A 13122-nucleotide genomic window follows, 5' to 3' on the forward strand; every position below is an offset into this window, starting at 1 on the left:
CACAAACACTTTCCAACCCAAAAGGCTGCCCTCCCTAGTCCCCTTCCCTGGAAATTCATCTGCAGGCTCCCACTAGGGTCTGGAGCAGGGGGATGAGGAAGAGCGTGCTTTGCTATGTACGGCAATCCCAATGCTTAAAAGAAGATGGAAGACGTCCCATTAACAGTACACAGCGCATCCGTTAATGTGCCGGATTATCTTTATGGAGCTGGAAGTTCACTCAGTCCTCTACCTGGCCCTTGATTTCCACAGAGCAAAGACTAATTTTGCATGAGGAGGTGACTAATACAGCCACCTGCTGATGTATCCCAAACCTGTAACTGTGAAATACCCTGGAGATTCAAGAAAAAAACCAAACCAACCAAACCACAGAGAGGGGAAGAGAAACTCCCGGGGGAGCGTTTCCAACCTGGCTTTTTAAGAGCTGCACAGTCCCATAACATCCATAGGAAAATATCCAGCACCAGCAGATCGCTGGCAGCACCAGCAGGCGGCAGGTCCAGCTGGGCAGGGGCCAAGGGGGCTCGGGACGGAGGCACAAGAAAATGAGCTGCAAAAAGATGACAAAGTTGCCCGAGTATCCCCGTCCACCGTGGAGAGCTGATGGATACCTGACGTGAAAAATCACCGTTTCCAGAAGTTTTGGATGGAACGGGAGAAAAGCTGCCTGCTGTGGCACTGAGCAGCGCTGTGATCCCCTCACGCTTTTATAGTTTCCTTTGTCCCTCAGACAGAGGGATGCGACAGAATTCCCAACTACAGCTTGTACAATGCAGCCTCCGAAGCGAGGAAACACAGATGATGGCGGAGTCCCCCCGAGGGGCCAGGAGAGACCTCACCCACAGCACGGTGTCCCCTGCCGGGCGATGGGAGCCCAGGAGTGATCAATGCATGCTGCAGCAGGTACAGGAAGATGAGCAGGTCTCCTCAGAGGACCTGAGGTCTTGTTCAGCCAGCCAAGGGATGGATGGCTATGGGACGTGAATGTATACTGTCAACAGTACGGATGGGTAAGCACCCCAGAGGCAGAAGAACAAGGTAGAAGGCTGGCACAGTATCAACGTATCGACACCCTGTGGGTATATTTAGCCTGGAAACCAACCAACAGCCTTCCAGGAGAAAAGAAAAGGAAACAAAATTTCCAACTGATTTTAGGGCAGAGCTTAGTATACTCGGGAAAGGCTCCAAATGGCACTTAGACTGAGATCCCTGCTTACCAGCCCCATGCCTCCAGACAAGCGCTTCGCCCTGCACACACTTGCATCATCAACAATCTTGTTAAAGGACGAAGTCATGATGTGGTAACACCATAAACTTGAAATACAGATTGACTTTTTATTAAGCATAATTAAAATTATCATCAAGATGGGCTAAAGGTAAGATCATATTCTGAAATTCAATTTGCAAGCCCATTTATTGACGAAGTATTTTAAAATACAGTTCACTTGGCATTTACTTAGCTCTCATGCCAGAGTGACAGAAAACTTCATAAGCAAGGCAAATTCAAAAGCAGCAGCTGCTTTTGTGCTGCTGTCTCAAGATTTTTTTTTTTTTCCTTAAAAGAGCCTTTGCAGCTTTCAAATCCACCATCACTTTCCCCAGTTTGGGAAGGGCCAGTAAGACCTCTGCTCCCACCACTGCTGTCTATTACCTGGAAGAGCTCAAACCTGAGCATCTCCAGCACAGAAACCCCAAGCCAGCCGACTGTGACCCACTCCAGCTTGTCCAGAGGAACTCCCCAAAATAATTCAAATCCTTTACTCTGTGAGCCAAATCCTTCCGTTCGGTTTCGATTGCTTGTGTCGGTGCTACAGCGGGAGCAGGCTGCGAAGCTGCACAGCACAGCTGGGTGGGAGCAGCGGGGCCAGCGCTGCTCTGCTCTCCCCTCTCCAGCTGCAGCATCAAACTGCTCTCACCCACGTTCATCAATAACCAACACGTCTTATCAATAACCGACGTGCCTTATCAATAACCAACGTGCCTGGCCATGCCCTGCCCGCACCTCCCTGCACTTCGAGGGCAGTCAAGCAATTCGTGCCCCTTGGGGAGCCGGCGGGCAGGTGCCACCACGGGTCCTGAGCAGACTGAAAGCTTTGGGCTCAGGGATGGCAGCGAAAGGAGCTGGGCTCACAGTCTTGCAGTGTTTACCGCACTGACAGCGCTTTGAAGAGGAGTGAGAATGAAATGGTGTTGGCTTACTCAGCAAGACAGCAGCAGAAAGCCTCTCTGCTAACCCCAGGCTCTCGGTCGGGGGCTGGAGCAGCAGCCGCGCTCCTCCCCGGCACTCACCTGGGACTGCAGGGCTTGGAGCGACTACAGAGAATTACAGCTCAGCCAAAACCTGTCCCCCTCAGTGATTTAATTCCTGCGATGCAAAGTTATCAGCAACTGCCCCAAAATATTCTTCGGTGCCTAAAGCAGACTAGCAGCAATCCTGCTCCAAGCTGCACAGGCGTAACCCAGTGCTTCGATGGCTTGTGCTCCATTTCCAACGGAGCCTTGCTGCCCCCAGTTTCATTCTCCAGATCCCCAGTGTGACTCTGTTCAAACCACCCTGCCACGATTCAATGGGTCCCTACAGCTCAACGTGGTGAAAAAGCACATTGCAACTACGCGGTGACAGTGCTGAGCATTGCACAGCTGCAGCAGTACCATCCTGACTTAGCTGTCGGTTCTGAACACCCAAATTCCTTCTCCCTCCGTATCACCCCGGATTACCCACTGCAGGGGACGCACCGGAGGCAACCCCACCGTGCTCACCGTGAGCAAGTATTTGGCAACCTGCCTATTAGCAATTTCCCCCCTCTTCGTGACAGATGCGGCTGCGGGTGCAGGCAGGGTTGCCATGGCAGCCATCCATCGGCAGCCAGCGCCAGCGGCCCCTGGGGACCGCACCGGGCGGGCTCTGCCCTGGGTGGCTCTGCCCTGGGTTGCTGCCAGCCGCCACGCAGCCCCCACGCTCCGCACAGCTCCCACCGCCCATGCACGGCAGCGATTCTCCCTTTGTGGTTTCAATGCACCGTGGATGGCAAGGGCAGATGGCAAACATGGAGCTGAGTGGCACCACTATCACCCTGCAGATGTATACAGTGTGTTAACGTATGGGAACGAAGCAGAGAGACTGCAGCTTCCAGCAGCCATGGGGGTGGGTGATGTGCTGGGGAGGGGGTCCTCTGGGATGGGGTCACCTCCCCATCAAGTTCACACTTCCTAATGAATGCCCCAGCTCCCACTGCCAAAACCACACCCAAATTATCTCAGACCAGCTCCCCTGGGCTATGTGCAGCCTGGTAATCCATACCTTAGATCTGAGATAAGCAACGGAAATTTAATGCATATAACTCCAAGAAGCAGCAGTTAACTGATTACTGGGTCCTCACCGTCCCCGGTGCGGTTTCTGCAGCCCACCCTCTCTTTGCCCCCTTGCACCACAGGCTCCCCCGGGGATGACCCCTTTGTCTCTGCTAGAGACAGGCACAATCCTTCCCAAAGGTCCACAGCAGCCCCAGAAAGCAACACTTTCTCCAACACAGGAATAAGCCTACCTCCTATTTTTTTACTTTTCCAAACGTTCCATAAAAGGTTGTCCCTACGACTTTTACTTCCTTTTTTCCCCTAATGTATCAGATTTGTGATGCACATCTCCATTGCCACCTGCTAAAATATCCTCCATGCAGCTCTTTAATTTCAGGAAAACTCAATTGTTTAGCAAGCTCATCTTTCAGGGCGAGTGGCTGCTGTTGAATGGAGAAGCAGCATCAACAGACCCGCTCATCACGGCAGCAGGAGCGATGACAATACTTCATGTCAGAAGCCCGCCGTGCTTCCAGAGATCTTAATCTCTACTGAAAGAGTTCCCTGTTTTTTATTTCCGTATCAGCCTCCTGAATGTCGATAAAAAGAATTACTTGGGCATTATCAGAAACCGTTTTATTTCAACAAAGGGCCAATGAAAAATAAACAAGCCTTTATCTGTGCGGCAAGACTGATAGAGTTCGCACAAGTCCTAATTCAATCAGATCCTGAAACAACAGCTATTTAACACAGCGACACCAGCACACCTCTCCCCCACGGCCGGGGAGCTTTCCCGTGAACAGTGAATACCTCGGCCAGCCCCAGCGCTGGGCACCGACTTAGAAAAACCTCACACGATTTTGCACAAATTTTTTTCACTAGCCCATGGGAAAGGCCCCGAAGCTGAGCAGAGAGGTAGTGGTCTGGAAGAGAATTTAGATTACCTAGTCTGCATTTCCCAGGGAACAAGACAAGCAGCACAGCTGGGTGATGAACACCTTCTCCCTTACACGGCTGGGTGACCCGCTGGGGAAAACCCAGCTTCTCCTCCTGACTTGGGCACCTGAAGGTGATACAGCAGGTGCAGCATCCTCTGCTGCTTCACAGTGATGGAGATCAATGAAGGAGCCTCTCTTAATCTAAGGAGTTTTCTACTGAGCTTTTATTTTTGGAAATCTGGGCTGCTCTAGCTGGGAAGATCATTTATAACCCATTATTCCATTAAAACTTGTATATGCCAAGAGCTCTTTGCACTGGAGCTGGAGGAAAGAAAAAAAAATCACCCCAAAACGCTCTTCCCTGGCCAGCCCATGCTAACCCCAGACCCAAGCAGCACAAAGGCACTGAGCAGAGCCCAGCTCTGGGGAGGGCCTTCTTCATGCTGAGGGCTTTGGCACACAGTTGGTGGAGTTTTTCCCCCTCCCAGGCATTCCAGCAGCACAAGGGGAAATATTGTGGGCTGGTTTTCTATTTTACTTTTTTTTTTTTTTTTTTTAATAAACAGATTATAAACCCACTGAAGCCAAATGGAATTTCACGGGATAAAAAGCCATTTCTCAGCTTGACAGCTCTCTCCTCACTGAATCCCAGGCCAGCTGCAAGGAACATGTTTTTTAAGAGTTCCCACCAAAAACAACCCCAACACCCGTGTAAGAAAATCCCCTGGAGTCCAAGCCCCCAAGTCTTCCCAGTACCTCCGTGTACCAGAAAGCCTCGGGTAACAAAGCGCTGCAGAAGCCCATCAGCTCTGTCTTTGTCCCAGGAGGAATATTCTCCAGCTCCCCCGAGGTTCCTGCTGCCCCTGATGCTCTGGCACACAGATGCAGGGGCCAACAGCTGAAGCCACTGGACTTTTTGCTAAAATAAAGCCTAGATCACATGGAAACTACAGGAAAGAACCTGCCGCTGCTCTTCTTCAGCATCTCCATAGTCTCCCAGATGAACCATAAATACTCGTTACCACTGAACACTCCAGCAATCTCGTTCAGGCACAGAAAAACTTTGGAAACCACCCGCGGGTAAGTCAGAACTGGCTGGCTTTACAAGACTGAGGAAATAAATGCTATTTAGAATACAGGACAACATCCAGGCTGTTATATTTAAGATAACTCAAACGTAGCCTTCTCTTCAACACTGCCCTAATGAAAGCAGGGTCTGAAACGGCTGGTCCAACGCCCACGGGCTCTGCAGGCTGTGGCTCCACAGACTCAGATCAGCACAGTCAAGCTCAGAATACAGCACAGTATCTTTAATTAATTTTTCATCGCCCTTATGGCAGTGCCTGGCGCCCAAACCTGCGGTGCCTGCTGCCCTGCCCAGCCCCTGCGAGCATCAGCTGCCAGCGAGGAGGTGGGCTCTGATGCTCTGGCTGTCTCCAGAGATAGACGGTGGATTTCAACTCTGTCCTCCGTGGTCTGGGAATGCCAAATTAATAACTGAGAAGCCACTGACAAGGGAAGCAGTGGGAGGAGGCAGGCAAGGATTTATGGGGAGGCAAAGCAGCTTGCAGCCCTTCGACAACATGAGGCATCTTCACTGAAATGGCTGAACAGCCACAAACCTTCCTGCCCTCCCTCTGCCGTCCCCCTCCTCTTTATTGGCCTGCACTGGCTCTGTGAAACATTAACCACGAGAAGCAGTGATGAGAGCTGGCAGGAATCACAGACACCCAGCACCCCCCCTCAGTCTCCATCTTCCCAGCAACACTCCTGGCTCCCTCCCACAGTGGGTTTTTTTTTTTTGGATGCATTTATTTTGACAGGACAGAATAGTTTTCAACTGAATATTGTAACGAAAATATTGTTAATGACAATTCAGAATAAAAATGGTTTTATTGTCAGTTTGCAAAGATTTTATGGCAAAATGGAGAAGCACTCTGCAGTGCAGAGTTTTTTCAAAGCCACGACTTCAAAAAAGATGAATGCAAAATAAGGCTTTCTGTGCAATATGGCTGGTGCTAAAAGGACAACATGGAGTAAGAGATGTGTGTCAGAACCCACCAGATATTTTAAAGGAAAGAAAGCAACCTACCCAGAGCTGATCGTCCATTCCTGGTGGGTTCTTTTTAATAAAAGCACCATAATATGTAGCAATATTTCGGTGGTGAGAATACTTCTTCAGCATGTTAATTTCTTGTTTGATCTCTTCCTCTTCATCCTGGGATGAGGCGAAAAGAAAAGAAAAACAAAACCAGAGGCACTAAAAGACTGAACTTCACAGGCTCTCAGTTCTCTTTGTACATGGGTGAACTTGCAAGCACCCCACTTCTGAATGACCTCTCCCAAATTTCCTTGCACCATTTTTCACAGCTGCTTTTACAGCAGAGCCCTGGGAGCCTGAAGTCTGGGCTAGGGGCTAACTGATTGCTCCTTGAGCAAAAAGCTGTGGAGAAAACCCATGCTTTGCCACCTTCCCTCTTGCATTCCTGAACCCTGAACTGGCCAGATCTTGAGGCAGTATGGAAATCAGGTTGTTTCAAAACGCTTCAGATCACGGTGTCTCCTCCAGAGCAGGATCCCAAAGGTGCTGGCCGAATTTAAGACAGGCAACAGGTCTCTCACATGTGTTAAAGACCGACCATCCCTGTGTGCTGCTGCAAACCCTGCAGCACGAGTGGGAGCAGAGCGCGAGCCCTGGGAAGCCCCAGAGCAGCTGAGTATCGGCAGGGCTGAAGGACCCACCAGGAGGGGCTGGCCAAGCAAAGCAAGGTCTGGCCAGAACTGAGCCCTCGCACAGAGACACGCTCTCCATCCAGAGGTGCACCAGTGCCAGACTGACATCACAGCCAAATTACGTGTTTTCAGCAGTTTAAACATTCCTCCCTATTTTTTAAACTAATCCCTTTCCGATTCATATCATAATTTACACCAGTCTCACGCTGCTCTGAAGCTGAACCATACCTGCGTTACCCCAATAATGCACCAGCACGCACCCCTAGACCCAGCAAAGGCCCAAGACGGTTTTCTAGAGACCATGGCACGGCAGAAGTGCATCCCGGCGTCCGACATGCCGCTCCTGCCCACCCTGGAAGCAGCACAAGACATTTGGGGACACCAGGTGTTACTGCTGGCACGGTGGCACCACGCAGGGAGCAGGCAGATGCTGACTGTCTGCAAACTCTCTGCCAGAGTAACTCAGCCCTGGTGACAAGCACCGTCCCCGTGGGCTGTCGCGGCCCCTCTCCGTCCCGTCTGCAGAGCGGCAACAGCTGAAGCAGCCGAGGCAGGGGAACTGCGCCCATACCCGTTTTGATGTTCTACCTCTTTGCTTTCACAGCCATCAAACACGCCCTGGTTTTATTTTAAGCTGACCGAAATCCAGCCTGCTGTAATTCCACGGGCTGCAGAGCAGCAGTTAGCACCTTGATGTCAATAAGTTTTATTACAAAAGGACTAGAAGGGCTGTTACCTCTTTATTCTTCTTTATTACCCTCGTGGCCCTCATCTGCTTCATCCTGACTTTAGTTTTACAAATGGGCAAAGGCCAAGACCCCCTGGCGAACAGCGAAGCTGCAGGGGCAGCTCTGCTTGAAGAGCAATGCTCCCTGCCCAGGTGTCACGCAACACGGACGGGAACATGGCTTTCTTCCCAAGGTACCACGGAACGGGAGTTAATGACTATGGTCTTCCTGAGAGAGAATTCAGGGAAGAACAGTGAAGATGAGGACAGGAGGAACACATGAAAGTAGGTAGGAGGACCTTGTAGAAATAACCTCCAATTTTATCTTTGGTAAGAACATGGAGAGCATAAGTGCCAAAGAGGATGAGGAACGGGCCCAAACATTACAATGAAAACCTGGGGACTCTACTGGAAGACCTTTATCGCCTCTTTCCTTCAAGCAATCAACACAACTTCACTTGTTTTCATTTGCCCAGGAAACAAGGGAATAAACACAGTTTATCAAGCCCCAGAGGGTTGTTTTTTTTGTTTGTTTGTTTGTTTTTTTCACTGAAGCCCTTTGCAACAAAAAAAAAGCAGCTGGATGCTCAACTGTGCTAGGAGCAAGGAGGAGTGCTCAGTGCAAAACCCCACCAGCTCCCCGAGTACCACTAGCCAGCTCCTCAGTCATCCCCCACCTCACGCCTGGCTCTGCAGGAAAAAGGGAGATAAGCCACAGGGACACGTGGTCTAAGGTTTTATCTTGAGTCCCTCTTTAAGCTGAAGTACTCAAAATGGCCAGGGGAAACCCCAGAGCATCTGAGCTGTGGACGGCACCCGAGGGCATCTCTGCATGGCCAGGCTCCGGGGTCTCCAGCCCAGCCTCCTGCTCCAAGCAGGACCCCTGCCAGCGATCACCACCAGCAAATGCAGCGAGGGAGGGGAGATAAAGGCACTAGCACAGCAAGTTGTTGCAACTCCTCCAGCCCCCAAACTGACAAAGCCCACAGACCAGGTTTTGCTGCTGTGCTTTGCCTCTGTCAATCAATTCTGTTACATCCATCGCTGGAAGCAGGTCACGCAGCATATAGCAGGACCAGTCCCTGGAAAATGATTCCATATTCTCAATTCAGAGATAGCGGCTGCCCAAACTGATCAAGTGCTGTAATTTGAGGGCCTCTACGCTGCAATCTTCCCTAAAAGATAATTAGCAAGAGCATAGATGAGTTCAAGCATCATCATCAGGAGCCTTTGTGGGTTTAGTGCAAGGCACATGGCTGGGATGAGACACTGGCTGGGAGCTCACTGAAAACACTGGGGCTTTACACTCAAAAGTCTTCCTCCATGAAACTGCAGATGGCTTTGTTTGGGATGACCACATTAGTTCTGTCCTCTGTATGCTTCTGAAAGACAAGCTGTCATCAGGGACATCCTGGAAAAACAGGTGGGATGGAATATCTGGACAAAACAAAGCAGGGGCAGCGCTGAAATCAGTGTGTCTCAGGAGGTGGTGAAGGGCTGGAGTGGACACCACAGCCTGGACTGGGTGCCAAACGTGGCTGTAGGCACGATTCAGGGACCAGCTTTAGAAATGACTCCAGAAGTGATTCCTGGGACCATTCCTGCAGTGGTTGCAGGACACAGCTCTAGATCTGAATTCAGCATCGACAGCTGTGGGGCACAGTCCGTCCCCTACCACGTCACAGCTCTGCTCTGTCTTCGCTGTGGTCATCGCCCGCCCTGCCCAAGCCTGGTCCTGCTCTCTCAGCAGCTTTCTGTTGGTGGCTATGGGCCGGTGGCATCCCTTCAGAGGACAAGGAGGTCTCACCCCTGCACCTCACCTGATCCTGCTGCCACCTGCTAGCTAGTTACTTCTCCACTCACACAACACTGGGGTCACTCAAGCTGAGAAGCCACCACATGAGGTATTCAATGGGGTAGAAGAGAAGTTCGGTTAGGTTTGTTCTGGTGTTTTTTTTTGTTTTGTTTTGGTTTTGTTTTTGTTTTTGTTTTTTTTTTACGAGGACTGACTTTATGTATTAAAAGAAAAACTGCTGACATGTTTTAATACACCTATAAGCAGCTTAAGGGGAAAATAATTAAATACCCCAACAACACACCCCATGCCAAATACCTGATTTACTACCTTGCACGTTCAGAGATGTGAGACCCTGCTTTGGAAAGGAAAGTTTTAGATCAGGGAGATCTACTTAAAAGACGTGGCTGAAAATATTGGTTATATGGTGGGATCAGACTTGGGGTACTTTTCTCCAACATCTTTGCTCGGAAGGGATGGTATTTTAAAACCACCAAAGTAAGTATGGACTCAAATTTAAGCCCCTGTTTGGCCTCAAAGTAATATTCTGATTTCTCAGCTTAAATTTGTTGTAACCTCGGACTTCATCCCACGGGAACCTCACTGCTGTTTATGTCCTGGGGTTATGTTTGGTGGGTCTGCCCGTTCCCTTAGAGCCTGCTTCCCATGAGAACTAGATAAATGGCACTTGTAGATATTGCAAGTAAACAGAAACAAATCTCATTCACATTTACAGACCTATTTCCACGCATCATTTCACCCGTTAGCGCACACAAGCACCTGGATGAAGGTCCTGCAGATACTAATACCACACCACGGTATCTAAGGTATTTCAAGACATACTCCTGAGGCCAGCTGACTGCTTTCACAGCGAGCCAGTTCTGTATGTGCTGAGCTCCTGAAAGCTTAATTAAAAACATTAATTCAAAAAATAAGGTGGGTAGACTGGGATTGGGTCCTAAATTTTGAAATGTGTTATTCCAGTAAAAAATAAAAGACAAAACACATTCTTACTCCCAAACCTAGCATTGTTTATGTAGGCAGAAACTTCGGGAGGTACAACACTGCACTTAAAAAAAAAATATAAAAAAAGAATCATTCAAGAACAAGCACTTTCACGTCTTTCCTAAATGCATCTGTTTAGTTTTTTAGGGATCATAGCAATTCCACTGTTTTGTTTTTTTTTTTTTTTATGGCCACTGGGAAATGGTGAAATTATTCCTTCCCTAAATCCTGTTATTCATTTAGTAACTTGTAAATTCTTGGTTCTTAGTCTGATACAAGTTTCAAAAGAGCCACATTTCTGAGACCAAGTTGATCCATTTTTTCCTCTTTATCAGTAGGATGCACAGGGGGAATTTAACTTGCCTAGTAAAAGTTATTCATAACAATACTGGCACATAGTTTTGGCGAACAAAAGCAAAACATGGATGTGGAGAAACTGAAATGTCTTATGAACACTCGATCCTGTTAGGATTTCTGTCAGATTTTATTAACACATTCAAAAGGTCCACTGCTGGAACCGGGTGCTGCTTTGTTTCAGCATAAAATTATTTAATCTCCAAAACTCTTCCAGATTTATTTTTCTCTCTCACATTTATTAAAACCAAAACCTCTTAATGGCACATATTACATTAAGGCAAAGGGATTCGCTTCCCAGGAACATAAGCCTTCCACCAACCCCCACACGTTATCACACCCTGTTCCCCTTCCCCTCTTGTCTGTAATTTAAGGATGCAGGAGGAGGAGGATACATTACCCCGGTGACGTCCATAACCTTAATAGCAGCAAGCTGGCCTGTTTTAACATGACGACCCTGCAAAAGAAAAAGGAGAAGTTTGTTTGTTTTGCTTGGTGGCAATGTTTTCCTTGCAGTGAACAATATCCTTAAACAATCTCATCATCCTGGCAGCATCCACACATTTCTTTTTTTTTTTTTTTGCTTTTTCAAGAGCATCTTCACAGCAGCCATGATGGGAAAGCAATTCCCTCCCCTTCCTCCTGCCATTACAATTAATTAGTAAAGGGCCTTCAGTGCTGTATTTTCCTGGCAAACAAGTGCTGCAAATAGCCTTTAATGCTCAGCCATGCAAAAAAAAAAAAAAAAAAAAAAAAATCCCAAACAGCTTGGGGCCTCTCTTTAGCACAGAGCATGACTCGGCTGGAAATGGTCTGCTGGTGATGATGGAAATGTGCTGGTTGGGCACTGCCTTCGGTCCCCTGGGTCCCAGCCCCGGCTCTCACAGACCTGGGGACACTCCAGGGACTCGCAGCCTGCAGGGCACCACTATGCACACTGTCCACTCATTTATTTACTTTGCAAAAGCCTTGGTTAGCAGGTTAGAGAGGTTTTTAAAATCAGGTTTGCTGCTTGGCTGTGGAAGTAACCCCATCTTTGGTGCTGGCACAGGCTGGGAGCATGCATGCATGCATCCAGAGAAGATGCTTGAGAGCCAGCATGGGAACAGAAGCCCGTTGACACGTATGGCCTCCTCTGTTTTCAGCAACTGAAAAATTAGCAAATCACTGCAATGAACTGCTTGTTGCACACTGCTCGACTGCGTTAGTCCTAACGGAAAAATGCCTGGAAGCAATGGGGAAAACTATGAAGAGCCCAAACTGTTGATCAGGTCTTAAAACTGATACAAGTGCTATCAAGCAAGCCAAATCCCAGCCTTTCCTCCTCTCCCGAGAAATGGATCACCCAACATTGCATTAAAATTGCTCATATGAAATCATTCTCCCCCCTCCATTCGAGGGCACGCGCTCTGCTTACAAAGCGGGCAGAGTCAGCGGACAAGATGCTGCTTCTCCAGCAAAACCAGCAAACGCCAATCCCGGCGTGACACACAGGGAACAGCAGCTCCTGCCCCGCAGCACTGATAATTAACACACCAAGGATAATGAGGAGCAGAGGCTGAGAGGGGTCAAACTGCAGCATGGCAGGAACAGGGAAAAATAGGAGTTTTTCCTAAATTGCAGGCTCCACCAGCCCCCCACCCCCCCATCAGCATGCTTGTTGATGAGCTGGGGTTTGTGCCTGGGTTTCCCAGCCCTCCCGCAGGCTGGACATGGTCCTTCACACCACCTTGCCTCCAGCAAGAACCCCAAATTAGCAGACACAGGGACCTCTCCCCAGCCCCTCGGGTTTCCAGGCACAGTGCTGGGGAGCAAACCCACGCACCAGCTGCAGAGCACGGCGGCATCATCCTCTCCAAATTTATGACTTCACCAGGAAGCCAATTCACCCACCAGGGCTCCTCACTCATTTATTAGCACAATTTATATGTCCTGAGCAACCGAATGTTCTAACAGTAGATAAAGAGCTTTATTTTAAAGCGTGCAACATAAAAAATAATAAAGCGCAGGCAGCCCAGCACCACTGGGCTGCGGCTGAAGCATCCCCTGGATGCGGCCATTGGGAAGGAGAGGCAAATTGCTAGACACCATCTATTTAGACAGCATGACGTGCAAAACTCAATCCTCCTCTTCCTAAACTCATCCTTGTTTGCGTGGCCAGGAAGCCCCCACGCGTACCGACTCTCTAATTAAAGCCAACAGAGCACCAGGAAGGGATACACCCGGGCACAGCCACGGCACACTGCATCTTCCATGAGACGGAGCAGGAAGATGGG

The 13122-nt window shown here is 49.1% G+C and overlaps 1 protein-coding gene across 4 annotated transcripts in view; it reads right to left on the bottom strand.

Moving 5' to 3' along the window:
- The window catches only part of TNIK (TRAF2 and NCK interacting kinase), a 162972-nt gene that overhangs the window by 66043 nt on the left and 83807 nt on the right, over positions 1–13122 (bottom strand). For all 4 annotated transcript variants that reach the window (XM_080410540.1, XM_080410541.1, XM_080410538.1 and 1 more), the window contains exons 3-4: positions 11247–11303; positions 6325–6450 (exon numbers count right to left, since the gene is read on the bottom strand). In XM_080410540.1, coding sequence (XP_080266666.1) covers positions 6325–6450; positions 11247–11303 — 183 coding nt within the window. The remainder of the gene's footprint in view (positions 1–6324; positions 6451–11246; positions 11304–13122) is intronic.

This window comes from Falco punctatus, assembly GCF_963210335.1.
Source record: "Falco punctatus genome assembly, chromosome: 13".
Taxonomy (NCBI): Eukaryota; Metazoa; Chordata; class Aves; order Falconiformes; family Falconidae; genus Falco; species Falco punctatus.